The following is a 12,438-nucleotide window of genomic DNA, read 5'->3' on the forward strand; positions in this document are numbered from 1 at the left end:
GGGCGGGCCTGAAGGACGTGGGCCAGCGGGCGCCTGCTCCGCAAGGCCAGTAATGGCGCCGCTCCCTCAGCACGTGACCAAGCCCCGAGGGCCGAGAGTGGGCGGACACGGGCTCCCTGTTCCCGTGGCACGTGACACGGGCGCGGCTGCGCCAGCGCCGCGGGCCCTGCAGTAAGTAGGCGTTCCTGTCCCTCCGCGGCAAGTGATGAGCTACCGAGGGCTGTCACGTGAAGCTGCCTGAGCTAGCGGGCACGGACGGGGCGCCGGGCGAGAACCAAAGTGCGGCTGCAGCCGGGGCAAAACCCAGAGGGGCTGGAGAGCCATGCCCAAGTACTGCCGCCCTCCGAACTGCTCCAACACCGCGGGCCGGCTGGGTGTGGACAACCGCCCTGTGAGCTTCTACCAGTGAGCGCGAGCGCGGTGGGGCCTCGGGGCGCTGCAGCGGGACTGGCCCTTGGTCCGCCCGGCAGGTGTCTAGCGTTCCAGGGAAGGTAGTACCCACAGCCCAGCTGCATAAATAATGCACATGCCAAGCGCGAGTATGCGAAACCCCTGCGGGGAAAAGCGAATGAGCTGCAGGTAGTGATCGGGGTGAGCGGAAGGAAGGAAGGTGGTTAGGGAGAAGTGAGGTTGGTTCAGACTCTGATAGGAGCCAGTAATTGCCCACTGGCCAGCACCACAACGTTGAGGCATCTCAGACTCAAAAACATCAGAAATTGAACTGATGTTGACTCTCACCTAACTCCCACCACCTCTCAAGCTTAATGGTTTTCTCCATCCTTTCTATTATTCAGGTTAGAAACTCTAAAGGTGCTGTCACACCCAGCAGTGGTCAGGGGTTACTCTTGACTCTGCACTCAGTAATTATTCCTGGCGGTGCTCAGGGGACCATATGGGATGCTGGGTATCACACTCCGATTGACTGCGTGCAAGGCAAAACACCTTACCTGCAGTACATGGCTCCAGCCCCCTTGGACCAGAAACTTTAGAATCATCCCTATCTGTTCACTTTCCTCACACTTGAGAAAGTAAAAATTGGCTTGAATTGTATATAAATGTCTTCACATAAATTTTCATGTAGAAGGGGTCAGGAAAGAGTTAATAGGGAAAATGGTCTATGTTTTTCTCAGGGACATACTGCAGATATCAAGTGATACATCTCCCCTTTTTGTGTGACTACTGCTTTCTTCTTTTTTGGGTTACACCTGGCTCTGCACTCAGGAATTACTCCTGGAGGGGCTCAGGGGGCCATATGGGATGCCAGGGAACAGGGAACAGGGATCATAGCCGGGTTAACTTTGTGCAAGGCAAGTGCCTTACTCTGGCCCTACTATTGCTTTCTTACAAGAAAACTTTTTCTCTAAAATCTTAGACTTTTAGGGGCTGGAGCAATAGCACAGCGGGTAGGGCGTTTGCCTTGCATACAAGCCAACCCGGGTTCGATTCCCAGTATCCCATATGGTCCCCTGCGCACCACTAATAGTAATTCCTGAGTGCATCAGCCTAGAGTAACCCCTGTGCATCTCTGGGTGTGACCCAAAAAGAAAAAAAAAAACTTAGACTATTACAGTGGGTAGGTCTACAGAAATATTTTCTTTCTTCACTTTTATAGGGTCATCAGGGAAGGAGGGATCTGAGCAGAGAAGGAACCTGGTCTGACTCAGGTTTCACAGGGTCCCTGGAATTTCATATAGAGAACAGCCTGTGGGGGCAGAATGCCCAATGAACTAAACTTGGGCAGAAACTAGTATAAAAGAAAAAGGTGGGAACAGAAAAGGGAGTTGGAATTGGCCAAATCCAGATAGATTTCCAAAGGAGAGCTAACAGAATTTATGGAACTCTTTTTTTTTTTTTTTTGGCAGGGGGGCACACCCAACAATGCTCAGGAGTTACTCTTGACTTTTCACTTAGGAATGACACCTGGCGGTGCTTAGGGGATCATATAGTGTGCTGGAATCAAACCCAGTTTGGCTTCTTGCAAAGCAGATGCCCTATACTGCTCTCTCTTTCCAATCCCAAAGACAGGGATTTTTCTCTGATTTCCTTTGCCATTTCAGGGGCTGGAGAGATAGTACAGCAGGTAGGGCATTTGCCTTGCATGCACTTGATCCTTGGCATCACATATAGTCCCTGAAGCAGTGCCAGAAATAATACCTGAGTATAGAGCCTGAAGTAACCCTGGAGCACCCCCAGGTGTGCCCCCACCAAAAAAGAAAAAAAATCCTTTGCCTGGAGTGCTGCTTTACACATACATGGTGCTCAGTAAATGCCCATTGCACAGATTTGACCAGCGCATTTCAGCTGGGCCCCATGGGAAGCCCATGTTCCCACAAGCTCTTAGGGGCCTTAGAGTGCAAGGACAGCAGAGGACTCCTTACACTATAATTTAGTTTTTCCAGACTTAGTCTCTAAAACTATCACTCTGGCAATGTTTACTACTTTAGAAACTCTTGGGGGGCTTTTTTAGGGGGGGTTGGATTTGGGGTTGCTGCTTCAACACTACTAATTTAGTAACTCTAAATTAGTTAACTTTAGTAACTAGTTTAGCTGCCTCCTGGAGAACCAGCCCCTCCAAGACAGACAGCTCTAAGTACAGTGGTAGGTGTGGGTGGTCAGCAGTGAAGAACTGAGTTGAGAGTCTCAAGTTTACCATGATCCCTCTGCCCCTTATTTTGTTTGTCTGGGCGCTACACCCAGTGGTTACTTTGGCTCTGCACTTAGGGATCACAGTGCTCGGGGGACCATGTGGGATTCTAGGGATCGAACCTGGATCAGCTTTATGCAAGGCATGCTCCATATCCACTGTACTAATACTCCATTCCCCCCCCTTTTTTTGGGGGGCCACACCCTCAATACACAGGGGTTACTCCTGGCTCTGCACTCAGGAACCACCCCTGGCGGTGCTCAGGGGACCATATGGGATGCTGGGAATCGAACCTGGGTCAGCCGTGTGCAAAGCAAATGCCCCACCTGCTGTGCTATTGCTCCGGCCCCTCCCCCATCACTTTTTTTTTAATTAATGAATTGTGCCCCATCTCTTCATTTTTGTCATAGTGCCCAGGGCTTGCACTCACACTTGGCTGTGGTGCAGCCAGAAGTCACTTTCAAGTGCCAATGCTAGTGTTAGCATGAAAATAGATTTATTCCTGAGCTGTGAGTTCTTGAAAATTGTGTGAAAGATCTGCATCCAAAACTCAGAAGTTTAAGAAATTAGAGTTTATGGCACAGTTTAAATAGATGGGTCCAGTTTCTTCCCCAATGTCCAGACCTCTCCTTTTACTGTCACATTTCCTATCCATTGATGTCTGGTTCAGCGTATAACATCCTGTTCCATGCTCTGGTCTTGTCCCTAAGCTATCCTCCATCCAGTATACACTTTCCTAGTCTGAAATCTGCAGCTAGAACCCTGTAACCTATGTCCACTGCTAGGGCTTGCAGCTCTGTAACCTGTCACAGGACCTCTAGGACTATACCCCAGCAGCTTCCTGTCCCTTCGGTTTTCCTGGCCTCTGGCCACATGCAGGATCTCTGATGACCTGCCAGCTGTTTGGGCATTAGGTGAAGTGAGTAAAGAGAAAGTTTCCTGGTCCAGAGCATTAGTACAGCAGGTAGTGCATTTGTGGCTGACCCGGGTTCAATCCCTGGCATCCCATATGGTCTCCCAAGCACTGCGAGGAGTAATTCCTGAGAGCAGAGACAGGAGTAGCCCCTGAGCATCGCTGGGTGTGACCCTAAAAGAAAAAGAAAGAGTTGTCTAGCTGGAGCTTCCTTTTTGTCTTCTGCTGTTTCCCACCTCCAGCCTCCAGCATCTCCTTTGATTAGATATCTTTTCAGAGTGTTGAAAGGATCAACAGGATTAACTTGTTCACTCACCTTCCACTCCTACTGCCTCACTAGGACCAGGGCTGCCAAGGACTAGCAGCAGAATTTGTCTAGAGCTATAGGTCAGTGGTGGAGCATTTAGCTTGTTTGAGGCCCTGACTCTGATCCTTGATACCCCATACTCAAAGGAAGACAATATCCAGGATTAGAGGGAGAGGTCAAAGTGCTGGGATACATGGTTTTCCACTGCCTGGTGCTAAACCTGGGTATCCCCTGACAATTGCTGAGTGTCACCCTAAAATAAAAATGCAGCTGAGCTACCAGGATCTCGCTCAGCACATGTAGCAACACTGGGGCTTGACCATGTAACCTTATACTGACTTTTTTTCAGCACCCCTGTCCCCCAACCCAGCCACCAGCCCGTCTTTTGACTCTCCCCTCCAAAAACATTCCAATCTGCAGCAAATACAGCAAAATCCTAATGCCTTGACAGTACAGTTAGAAACAAGTGGAAAGGGCCAATTCCCATCATCCCTTATGGTCCCTGGAGCACCACCAGGAGTGATTCCTGAGTACAGAGCCAGGAGTTACCCTTGAGCACCACCAGGCATAGCCCCAAAACAAACAAAAACTGGGGGGCCCTGGGGGGATAGTACAGTGGGTAAGGTACTTGTCTTGCAAGCAGCCAACCTGGATTGGATCCCCAGCATCCAATATGGGGTGCTAGGGATCAACTTGGGTCAGCTGCATGCAAGGCAAGTGCCCTGCTGGCTGTACTATCTCTCCAGCTCCTGCCAGTCTTGCAAATGCTACTTAGCTAAGAGTTGGGTGAGGAGTTCCTTTCGGAGAAGATTCAGGAGAGGACATAGATGCTGGGTAGGAAGAGGTGAAGCATTGAGAGAGATGATTGCTAGAAAATAACTTGAAAGCCTTCCCAGAGGCTCAGGGAAACGTATGAAAGGTTCTTTCGAGAATGGTGAAAATCATCTCTGTAATCGCGGTGGGGAGGGGGCGGATATCAGTTCAGAATTCCATCTGGCACTAACAAAATCTGAAATCACAGTGGCATAAACAAACTATGGGCTGTAGGAATAACTTTACAGGCTCAAGACCTCAAGCTCAACCCTTGTGGCATCACCTCATCAACTAATGCAGTCCCTGCCACCACCGCCAGTGTGATCCACAGCACAACACAGTTGACCTGGGATGCACCACGGTCAAGCGCATGACTAGACAGAAGAACAGCAAGAGCCAGAGTGATAGTACAGCCGGAAGGGCACTTGTCTTGCAAGCTGCCTACTTGGGTACTAGCTCCAAATCCCATATGGTCCCCCGAGCCTGTCAGGAGTGATCCCTGAGTGCAGAGCCAGGAGTAATCCCTGAGCCTCGAAACAGAACCTCTCCCAAAAGTAACCCCAGGTGTGGTCAAAAAAAGACAAAAAGAACAACAGTGGAGGAAAGGGAAGTGTGAACAAGCCAAAATGCAGGGGTTGGCTGGGCAACCTGCACACCACGTGATCAGGGAAGCCGGCCCAGTCTTTGTGCTCTATCCTTAGCATGCAGTTTCCATCCGAGGTGGCTGCCAATGCCCCAGCCCTCAAGCCCTGCCAGTTCTAGAAGGAAGAAAAGGAAAACAGTGAAAGGAATTTAATCTGAATTAGTCCCCTCTACTGGGGCTGGAGCCATAGCACAGCAGTAGGGCGTTTGCCTTGCACGCAGCCAACATGGCCGACCCGAGTTCGATTCCTCCGCCCCTCTCGGAGAGCCCGGCAAGCTACCGAGAGTATCTCGCCCGCACGGCAGAGCCTGGCAAGCCACCCGTGATGTATTCGATATGCCAGACACAGTAACAACAAAATCTCCAATGGAGACGTTACTGGGCCCGCTCGAGCAAATTGATGAACAATGGGAGGGCCTTTAGTCCCCTCTACAAACCCTTCCCAGAAACACACTGTCCCCTAGCATGCCCAGCTGTAAAGAAGGCTGGGAAATGTAGTCTTGAACTGTTTTTGTCTTGTTTTGGGTCACACCTGACTGTGCTCAGAGCTTACTCCTGACTCCACCCCGGGATCACTCCTGATGGGCTCAGGCAGACATACAGGATGCCCGGGATTGAACCCAGGTGTTCTAGCTACTTAACTACCCTTTATTAGGGCACCAGCTCTAACTGTTTTTTGGTTGTGGTTTTGTTTGTTTGTTTTTCAGCAACCCTGAAGAAATTTTGGGTTACTTTAGGAAAAAACTTCTAGTAGTGTATGCTGCTTTGTGTTCTAAGGCAGTGGTTTTCAACCTTTTCTCTGCAGACCAGCTGGAGTCCTTGGATCAGCAGTTAAAAACTCACTGCTTGGGACTGGAGAGATAGTACAGCATATAGTGCACAAAGTCGACCTGGGTTCAATCCCCAACACCCCATATGGTCTCTCGAGTACTCCCAGGAGTAAACCCTGAGCATCCCTGGGTATAGAACCTCCCTCCCTCAAACAAAAACAAAACAACAACTCTGTTCTCCAGGTCTGTCTTGAAGATTTTTCTTTTGGGTATTATTTTCCTCACGGCAGAGCCTGGCAAGCCACCTGTGATGTATTATATATGCCAAACACAGTAACAACAAAATCTCCAATGGAGATGTTACTGGGCCCACTCAATGAATGGGAGGGCCTTTACCTTTACCTATTATTTTCCTCATTCTCCTGTTTAAAATCAGTAACGAAATATTTAAGAGTCACAATATTGTATCACTTTGTGGCTGGGAGGGGGCTGTTTGTTTTTATTTTGGGGCCACACCCAGCAGTGTTCACTGCTTACTCTTGGCTCTGAGCTTGAGAATCACTCCTGGCAGGGCTTGGGGCAGGGGGTGTTGGGGGGACCATATATGGTGCCAGAGGTTGAATTTGGGTCAGCTGCATACAGGGCAAGTGCCCTGCCCACTGTACTATCTCTCTGGCCCCCACATCTTTGAATCTCAAGTAGCATCCTTCATGTCTCACATAACACAAAGTGTTCTTTGTCCAGTTACTTGGTCCCACCAGCTATAAAGGAACTGGTGATACAGCCTTATTGGGCCCGCTATGGCCTGAAGTAAAGTTGCACTTTTGTTGATAGGAGAGGAGGGGCAGACAGGAAGTGATCAGTTGGCTGCCCTGCAGGGGAGTGGGTGCGATTGCTGCTGCAAGGGACTCCCTGTGTGTCCAAGCTGAGTGGGGCTGTTGAGTGTATCTGACTCCTAAATGGAGGCAGCCAGCCTGCAGCAGGCAGGGCTCCTGGCTGTGTGCCTGGGCGCTCTGCACTCTTCCCTGAATCAGCTCCCCTGGCCTTCGGCTCTGACTACCCCACCTTCCCACAGTTAACCTTCCGCCTGAGAAGTCCTGCTCTCCAGACTCCCTTCCTCTTCCTTTTTAACACAGAGCAGAGCTAAGAACCCTAAGGAGGTAGCTGGGATTTTATTAGTTGTTTGTAAGTAGATTTTTGGGGTCAACCCCTGTGGTGCTCTTGAGTGACTGCCAACTCTGTGCTCCTGTTATTCCTGGCTATGCTCCGGGGGCCATGTGGTTCTGGGGATGGAATCAGGGTCAGCCACATGGAAGGGAAGGTGGCACCTTGACTCCTGCAAAGCTCTCTGGCCTATCTAGGTATTTTTATTATTAACTTCAATTTCTAGGGACTGGAGAGTACAGGGGTACAGGTGCTTGCCTTGGCCATAATCAGCCATGTTTGCCAGGGGTTGCTGTGGTACTCACAGTTGTACTCATCAGGATTGCACTTTCTGGCCATGGGGCTCATGCATCCTTCTTGTTTGTGGGGGCTGCACTCTGTTGTGCTCAGGAATTACTCCCAGCTCACTGCTCAGAAGTTCCTCCCAGCAGTGCACAGGGGGCTCTGTGGTACTGATGATTAAATCCCAACTTCCTACATGCAAAACTTGTGCTCCAGGCCCTTGAGCCACAAACTCCGCCCCCACCAGTCCTCACACATCATTTTTAGTTGTAGGGCTTACTGGGGGGGTCACATCTTTTAGTTGTGGCACTCACGCACAACTGGTTGTGGTGTGGCCAGAAATTGTTTGCAGCAACAGGTATCCCAGAGAGCAGAAACTGTCAGGATTGTGTCCAGAGTAAGTGGGGCACTGGGGTTTGAACATGCAACCAGATACTTCCTGGGCAGATTTTCTGTACCATTCCTCCAGGTTCCTTTGTTCTGTTGTTTGTATTTGATAGTAACCATTCTAATGGTAAGAAGATATCTTGTAGGGGCTGGAGCCATAGCACAGCGGGTGGGGCATTTGCCTTGCACATGGCTGACCTGGATTTGATTCCCACCATCCCATATGGTCCCCCAAGCACCACCAGGAGTAATTCCTGAGTGCATGAGCCAGGAGTAACCCCTATGCATCACTGGGTATAACCCCCCCCCCAAAAAAAGAAGATATCTTGTATTTTTTTTGGGGGGGAACGTGTTGGGCCACACCTTCAGATGTTCAGGGGTTACTCCTGACTCTGCACTGGGGGGGCTACATGGGATGCTGGGGCTCAAACCTAGATCAGCCATGTGCAAGACTTATCCTCTGCACTATCACTCCAACCCTGTTTTTGTTTTTTGGGTTTTTATTGTTTGTTTTTGGACCAAACCTACCTGTAATCAGAGCTTACTCTTGGCTCTGCACTCAGGAATTCCTGCTAGCAGATTTGGAGGACCACATGTGGTGCCAGGAATAGAATTGCAGGAGGCCATGTGCAAGGCTACTATGCTGTCACTCTGGCCTCCTAACACCTTGTGATTTTGAGTGCAGAGCCAGGAGTAACCCAAAAAAGGAAAAAAAAATGAGGGGCCAGAGAGGTAGTTCAGTGAGCACTTGCAAGTGGCTAACCTCTTTGATCCCTGGCACCCCATACAGCCCCTGGAGTACTGCCCAGACTAATCCCTGGGCCCAGAAACAGAAATAAGCACTGAACACTGCAGGATGTGGTCAAAAACAAAGGTGACAAATGACCCACTTTAAAAATGAATGTACATGGGGGCTGGAGCAATAGCACAGTGGGTACGTCGTTTGCCTTGCACGCGCCTGACCTGGGTTCGATTCCCAGCATCCCATATGGTCTCCTGAGCACCACCAGGAGTGATTCCTGAGTGCAAAGCCAGGAGTAACCCCTGAGCATTGCCGGGTGTGACCCAAAAAGAAAAAAAATAATGAATGTACAGGGGCTGGAGTGATAGCACAGCGGGTAAGGTGTTTGTCTTGCACATGGCCAACCCAGGTTCAATTCCCAGCATCTCATATGGTCCCCCGAGCACCAGGAGTAATACCTGAGTGCATGAACCAGGAGTAATTCCTGTGCATCGCAGCGTGTAACCCAAAAAGGAAAGGAAAATAAAAGACTATACAAGATTTGAATAGATCTTCTAAGACACAAGTGACCAATATGCATATGAATATGTGCTCAACCATACTATGCACTCAGGAGTTACTCTGGGCAGTGCTCAGGGGACCGTATGGGATGCTGAGAATTGAACCTGGGTTGGCCGAGTGCAAGGCAAATGCCCTACCTGCTGTGCTATCGCTCCAGTCCCGCCCCTCATTATTTTGTTATCTAAAACACATTTATCTGGGTTGGAAAGTATACAGCAGATAAGTAGGTAAGGCGCTTGCCTTGCACATGGTTAACCTGGGTTTGATCCCCAGCACTCCGAATGGTCCCCCAAGCCAGCCAGGAGTGCTCCCTGAGCACAGAGCCAGAGGTCACTGGTTGGCTGTGGCCCCAACACAAACAAAAGCAGCTGTGGGTGCTGAGAGGCAGCGCCAGGGTCCGAGATGCAGGGGAAGCGCAGGTTGGAGCTCATGATCTCAGGCCTTGGCTAGCCCCGTGACCCGGTGGCCTCAGGTTCCCATTGAAGGATGGACCCCGGCTGCAGGCCTGGCTGCGCCACATGGGCCGTGATTACTGGGTACCCAGCTGCCACCAGCACCTGTGCAGTGAGCACTTCACACCCTCCTGCTTCCAGTGGTGCTGTGGGGTGCGCTATCTGCGCCCCCGATGCGGTGCCTTCCATCTTCTCTGGGGCACCCCCGGCCCAGGTGAGAACCTGATGTTTAAATCCCCTATGCCTCCCCCCACGCCCTGGATGTCCACCCACCCACTCTGTGCCCCTTCCCCGCTTCCGTGGAGACCCGCCCACACTCCAGTCTCTTCTTGCAGAGACTGAGGAATTCCGGGAACCCCCAGAAGTCCAAGGTGCTCCCACCGCCTCCGCAGGAAGCCCCACACCCTGCCGGCCCGGCCCCTGAGGCCGCCATACACTTGGTGCTGCTGGAGCCGGCGCCTGCAGACCCGGAGACCCCCGCGGGCCGGGCGCCGCTGGCTCCCGAAGGAGCCGTCCCCACCCCGTTCTCCCGGGCCCGGCTGGGCGCGGCGCTGGGAGCTCTGCGGCGGAGGGTGCGGCGGCTGCAGCGGCGGCGCCAGGCGCGGCACCGGGAGCAGCTTCGGACCTTGGAACATCTGGCGCAACAGCTGCGCGGGCGAGCCTGCGGGCCCCCCGCGCAAGAGCTGCGCGCGGTGAGTGAGGCCAGCCCTGGCCCTGCCAGCCCCGCAGCGCGCGGCCTCTTGCAAACCTGGGGCCAAACATCAGACCTGGTTCCCCCATGTTGCCACCCGCCCGACTTCCCCGGGAAAAGATGAACGCCTGCTTGCTCCACTGTCACTGTCACTGTCCTCCCTTTGTTCATCGATTCGCTGGAGCGGGCACAGTAACGTCTCCATTGGAGACTTTGTTGTTACTGTATTTGGCCTATGGAATACATCACGGGTAGTTTGCCAGGCTCTGCACTTGCTCCATGTGTTAATATATCTAAGGAGCCCCATCTGCCCTGCCGGACATAGGCTAGTCGATAAAAACTGCCTTTGACCGCTGCTGTCCCCATTTTCCAGATGCTAAAACAAGAGGCACAAAAATGAATCAGTAACTTGCCCAGGGCAGCAAACCGCAGACCTGGCAGTGCCAGCTGCAGAGCCCCTGACAGGGCCAGTCAGCCAGGACTGCACTTGGCCCTTTTGCTTTGTTATGCTTTTCTTCCCACTTTGGGGCCATATTCCACAGAGCTACGCAGAGAATCAAACCCAGGACCTCACACATGCAAGGCAAATGCTCAGGCCACATCCCTAGATGCTCAGGCCACACCCCTATACTTGGCTTTTCTGTTTGAGACCCTGGTCTGAACCTGCCCGGACACAAGAGGGACTAAGAATGGGGCAGTGTCAGACTCGGGCTGGCCTGCTAGGGCCCCTGACTGACTGTACCCCTGTCCCTAACCCCATTCACACCCTCTCCCCCTTCTCTAATTGCTAACCCTCCCACCTTGGTTTTTGTCTCTGTCCCCCATGCCTCTGTCTCCCTGGGTCTACATCATTCTGTGGCTCCCATTTCTCCCATTCCGTTCCTCTTCCCCTATATTTCTCCTGTCCCCTACATTTCTACATTTTTCCTCTTTCTGTGTCTCACCCCCCCCCCCCCACCCCCTTCTTCCTCCATGCCTCATGCCTGCTGGCCTGGGAATGGCTCTGGTACTCACATCTTTGTCCTTTATTTGACATCCATCTGCCCCCACTGCCTCTCTCTCTGCTTCTGGCACTGCCCCCTCCCCACCACAACCCTGACCTCCCCTTCCTTACCATGTCTTCCCCCATCCCTTTCCCTAATAATCTCCAACCCCCACTACTTCTTCACCTGGAACCGCCCAGCTTCTCCGACCTGAGGAGTCTCAAGTCTTCACCATCATCTGTGGATGGTTCAAAATAGCTGTAGTCCTCAGCCAGGGCCCCATGACCCCCACTCTGGATGCCAAACCTGAGCTTCTGGACTGCGAGACCCCTGGTGCATAGGACCTGGAAGAGGATATCGCAGCACTGGTGACAAGACAGAGGGAGAGACTCATCACTCCCTCTCCCCCAGGACCCCCATGAAACACCTCCCTCAAAGGCCTGGCTCTCACCCCATTCTGCCTAGGTACCCCATGAACCTTTGAGCTCATACTCTGCCATTGGGTACCAGGTCCTGGCCCCATGAAGCCTGAACATTTGCAGTTAGTGGAGCAGGCTCAGCATTGCCAGAGCCTCTTGGTGGTGGTGGTGGTGGTGGGGAGTTGAGTTTGTCCCCAAGAGGCCCTCTACCCTCTGGCAAACCTGGTACCGTGCTGGGGGTGGCAGTGAGCACTGATAGTTTTGTCTGTCAGCACCGCCCTACCCTCAGCTGGAGAAGAGAAACTAATAAACCAATAAACACAGCTGCTCCAGATGGCGGAAGTGCTGTACCTGAAAATGGGGGGACAGGGCCCGGGGGCAGGGGAGAGGACCACTCCCAGAAGTGAACAGTAACTAGGATGGGATAGAGGAGCTAACAGACACTGTGTTTTTCAGGGAGTACAACCCCTGCTAGTGCTCTGTTATCTCGGGTGTCAGCACCCAGCATGGCTCGGGCACTAAAGCAGGGAAGGGTTGAGTGCAGGCTTCGCAGGCAGGAAACTTGGGTTCTTCACCCTTCATCCTACACCGCAGGTCCCTTGAACACCACTCAGAGTAACCCTCTCCGCCCCCTGACGGTGGAGCTGGGAGCAGCCCCTGAGCACCA

General features: G+C 52.1%; 1 protein-coding gene across 1 annotated transcript; it reads left to right on the top strand.

Annotated features, from left to right (window-relative positions):
- Positions 1–322: 322 nt before the first annotated feature.
- On the top strand, positions 323–11,693 carry THAP8 (THAP domain containing 8). Its single transcript, XM_056136551.1, is given in 5 exon segments — positions 323–405; positions 9,699–9,846; positions 9,848–9,892; positions 10,014–10,370; positions 11,553–11,693. Coding segments are annotated over 5 exon segments (774 nt in total).
- Positions 11,694–12,438: the final 745 nt, after the last annotated feature.

This window comes from Sorex fumeus, unplaced genomic scaffold, assembly GCF_029834395.1.
Source record: "Sorex fumeus unplaced genomic scaffold, SorFum_2.1 ptg000122l, whole genome shotgun sequence".
In the NCBI taxonomy this organism is placed as follows: domain Eukaryota; kingdom Metazoa; phylum Chordata; class Mammalia; order Eulipotyphla; family Soricidae; genus Sorex; species Sorex fumeus.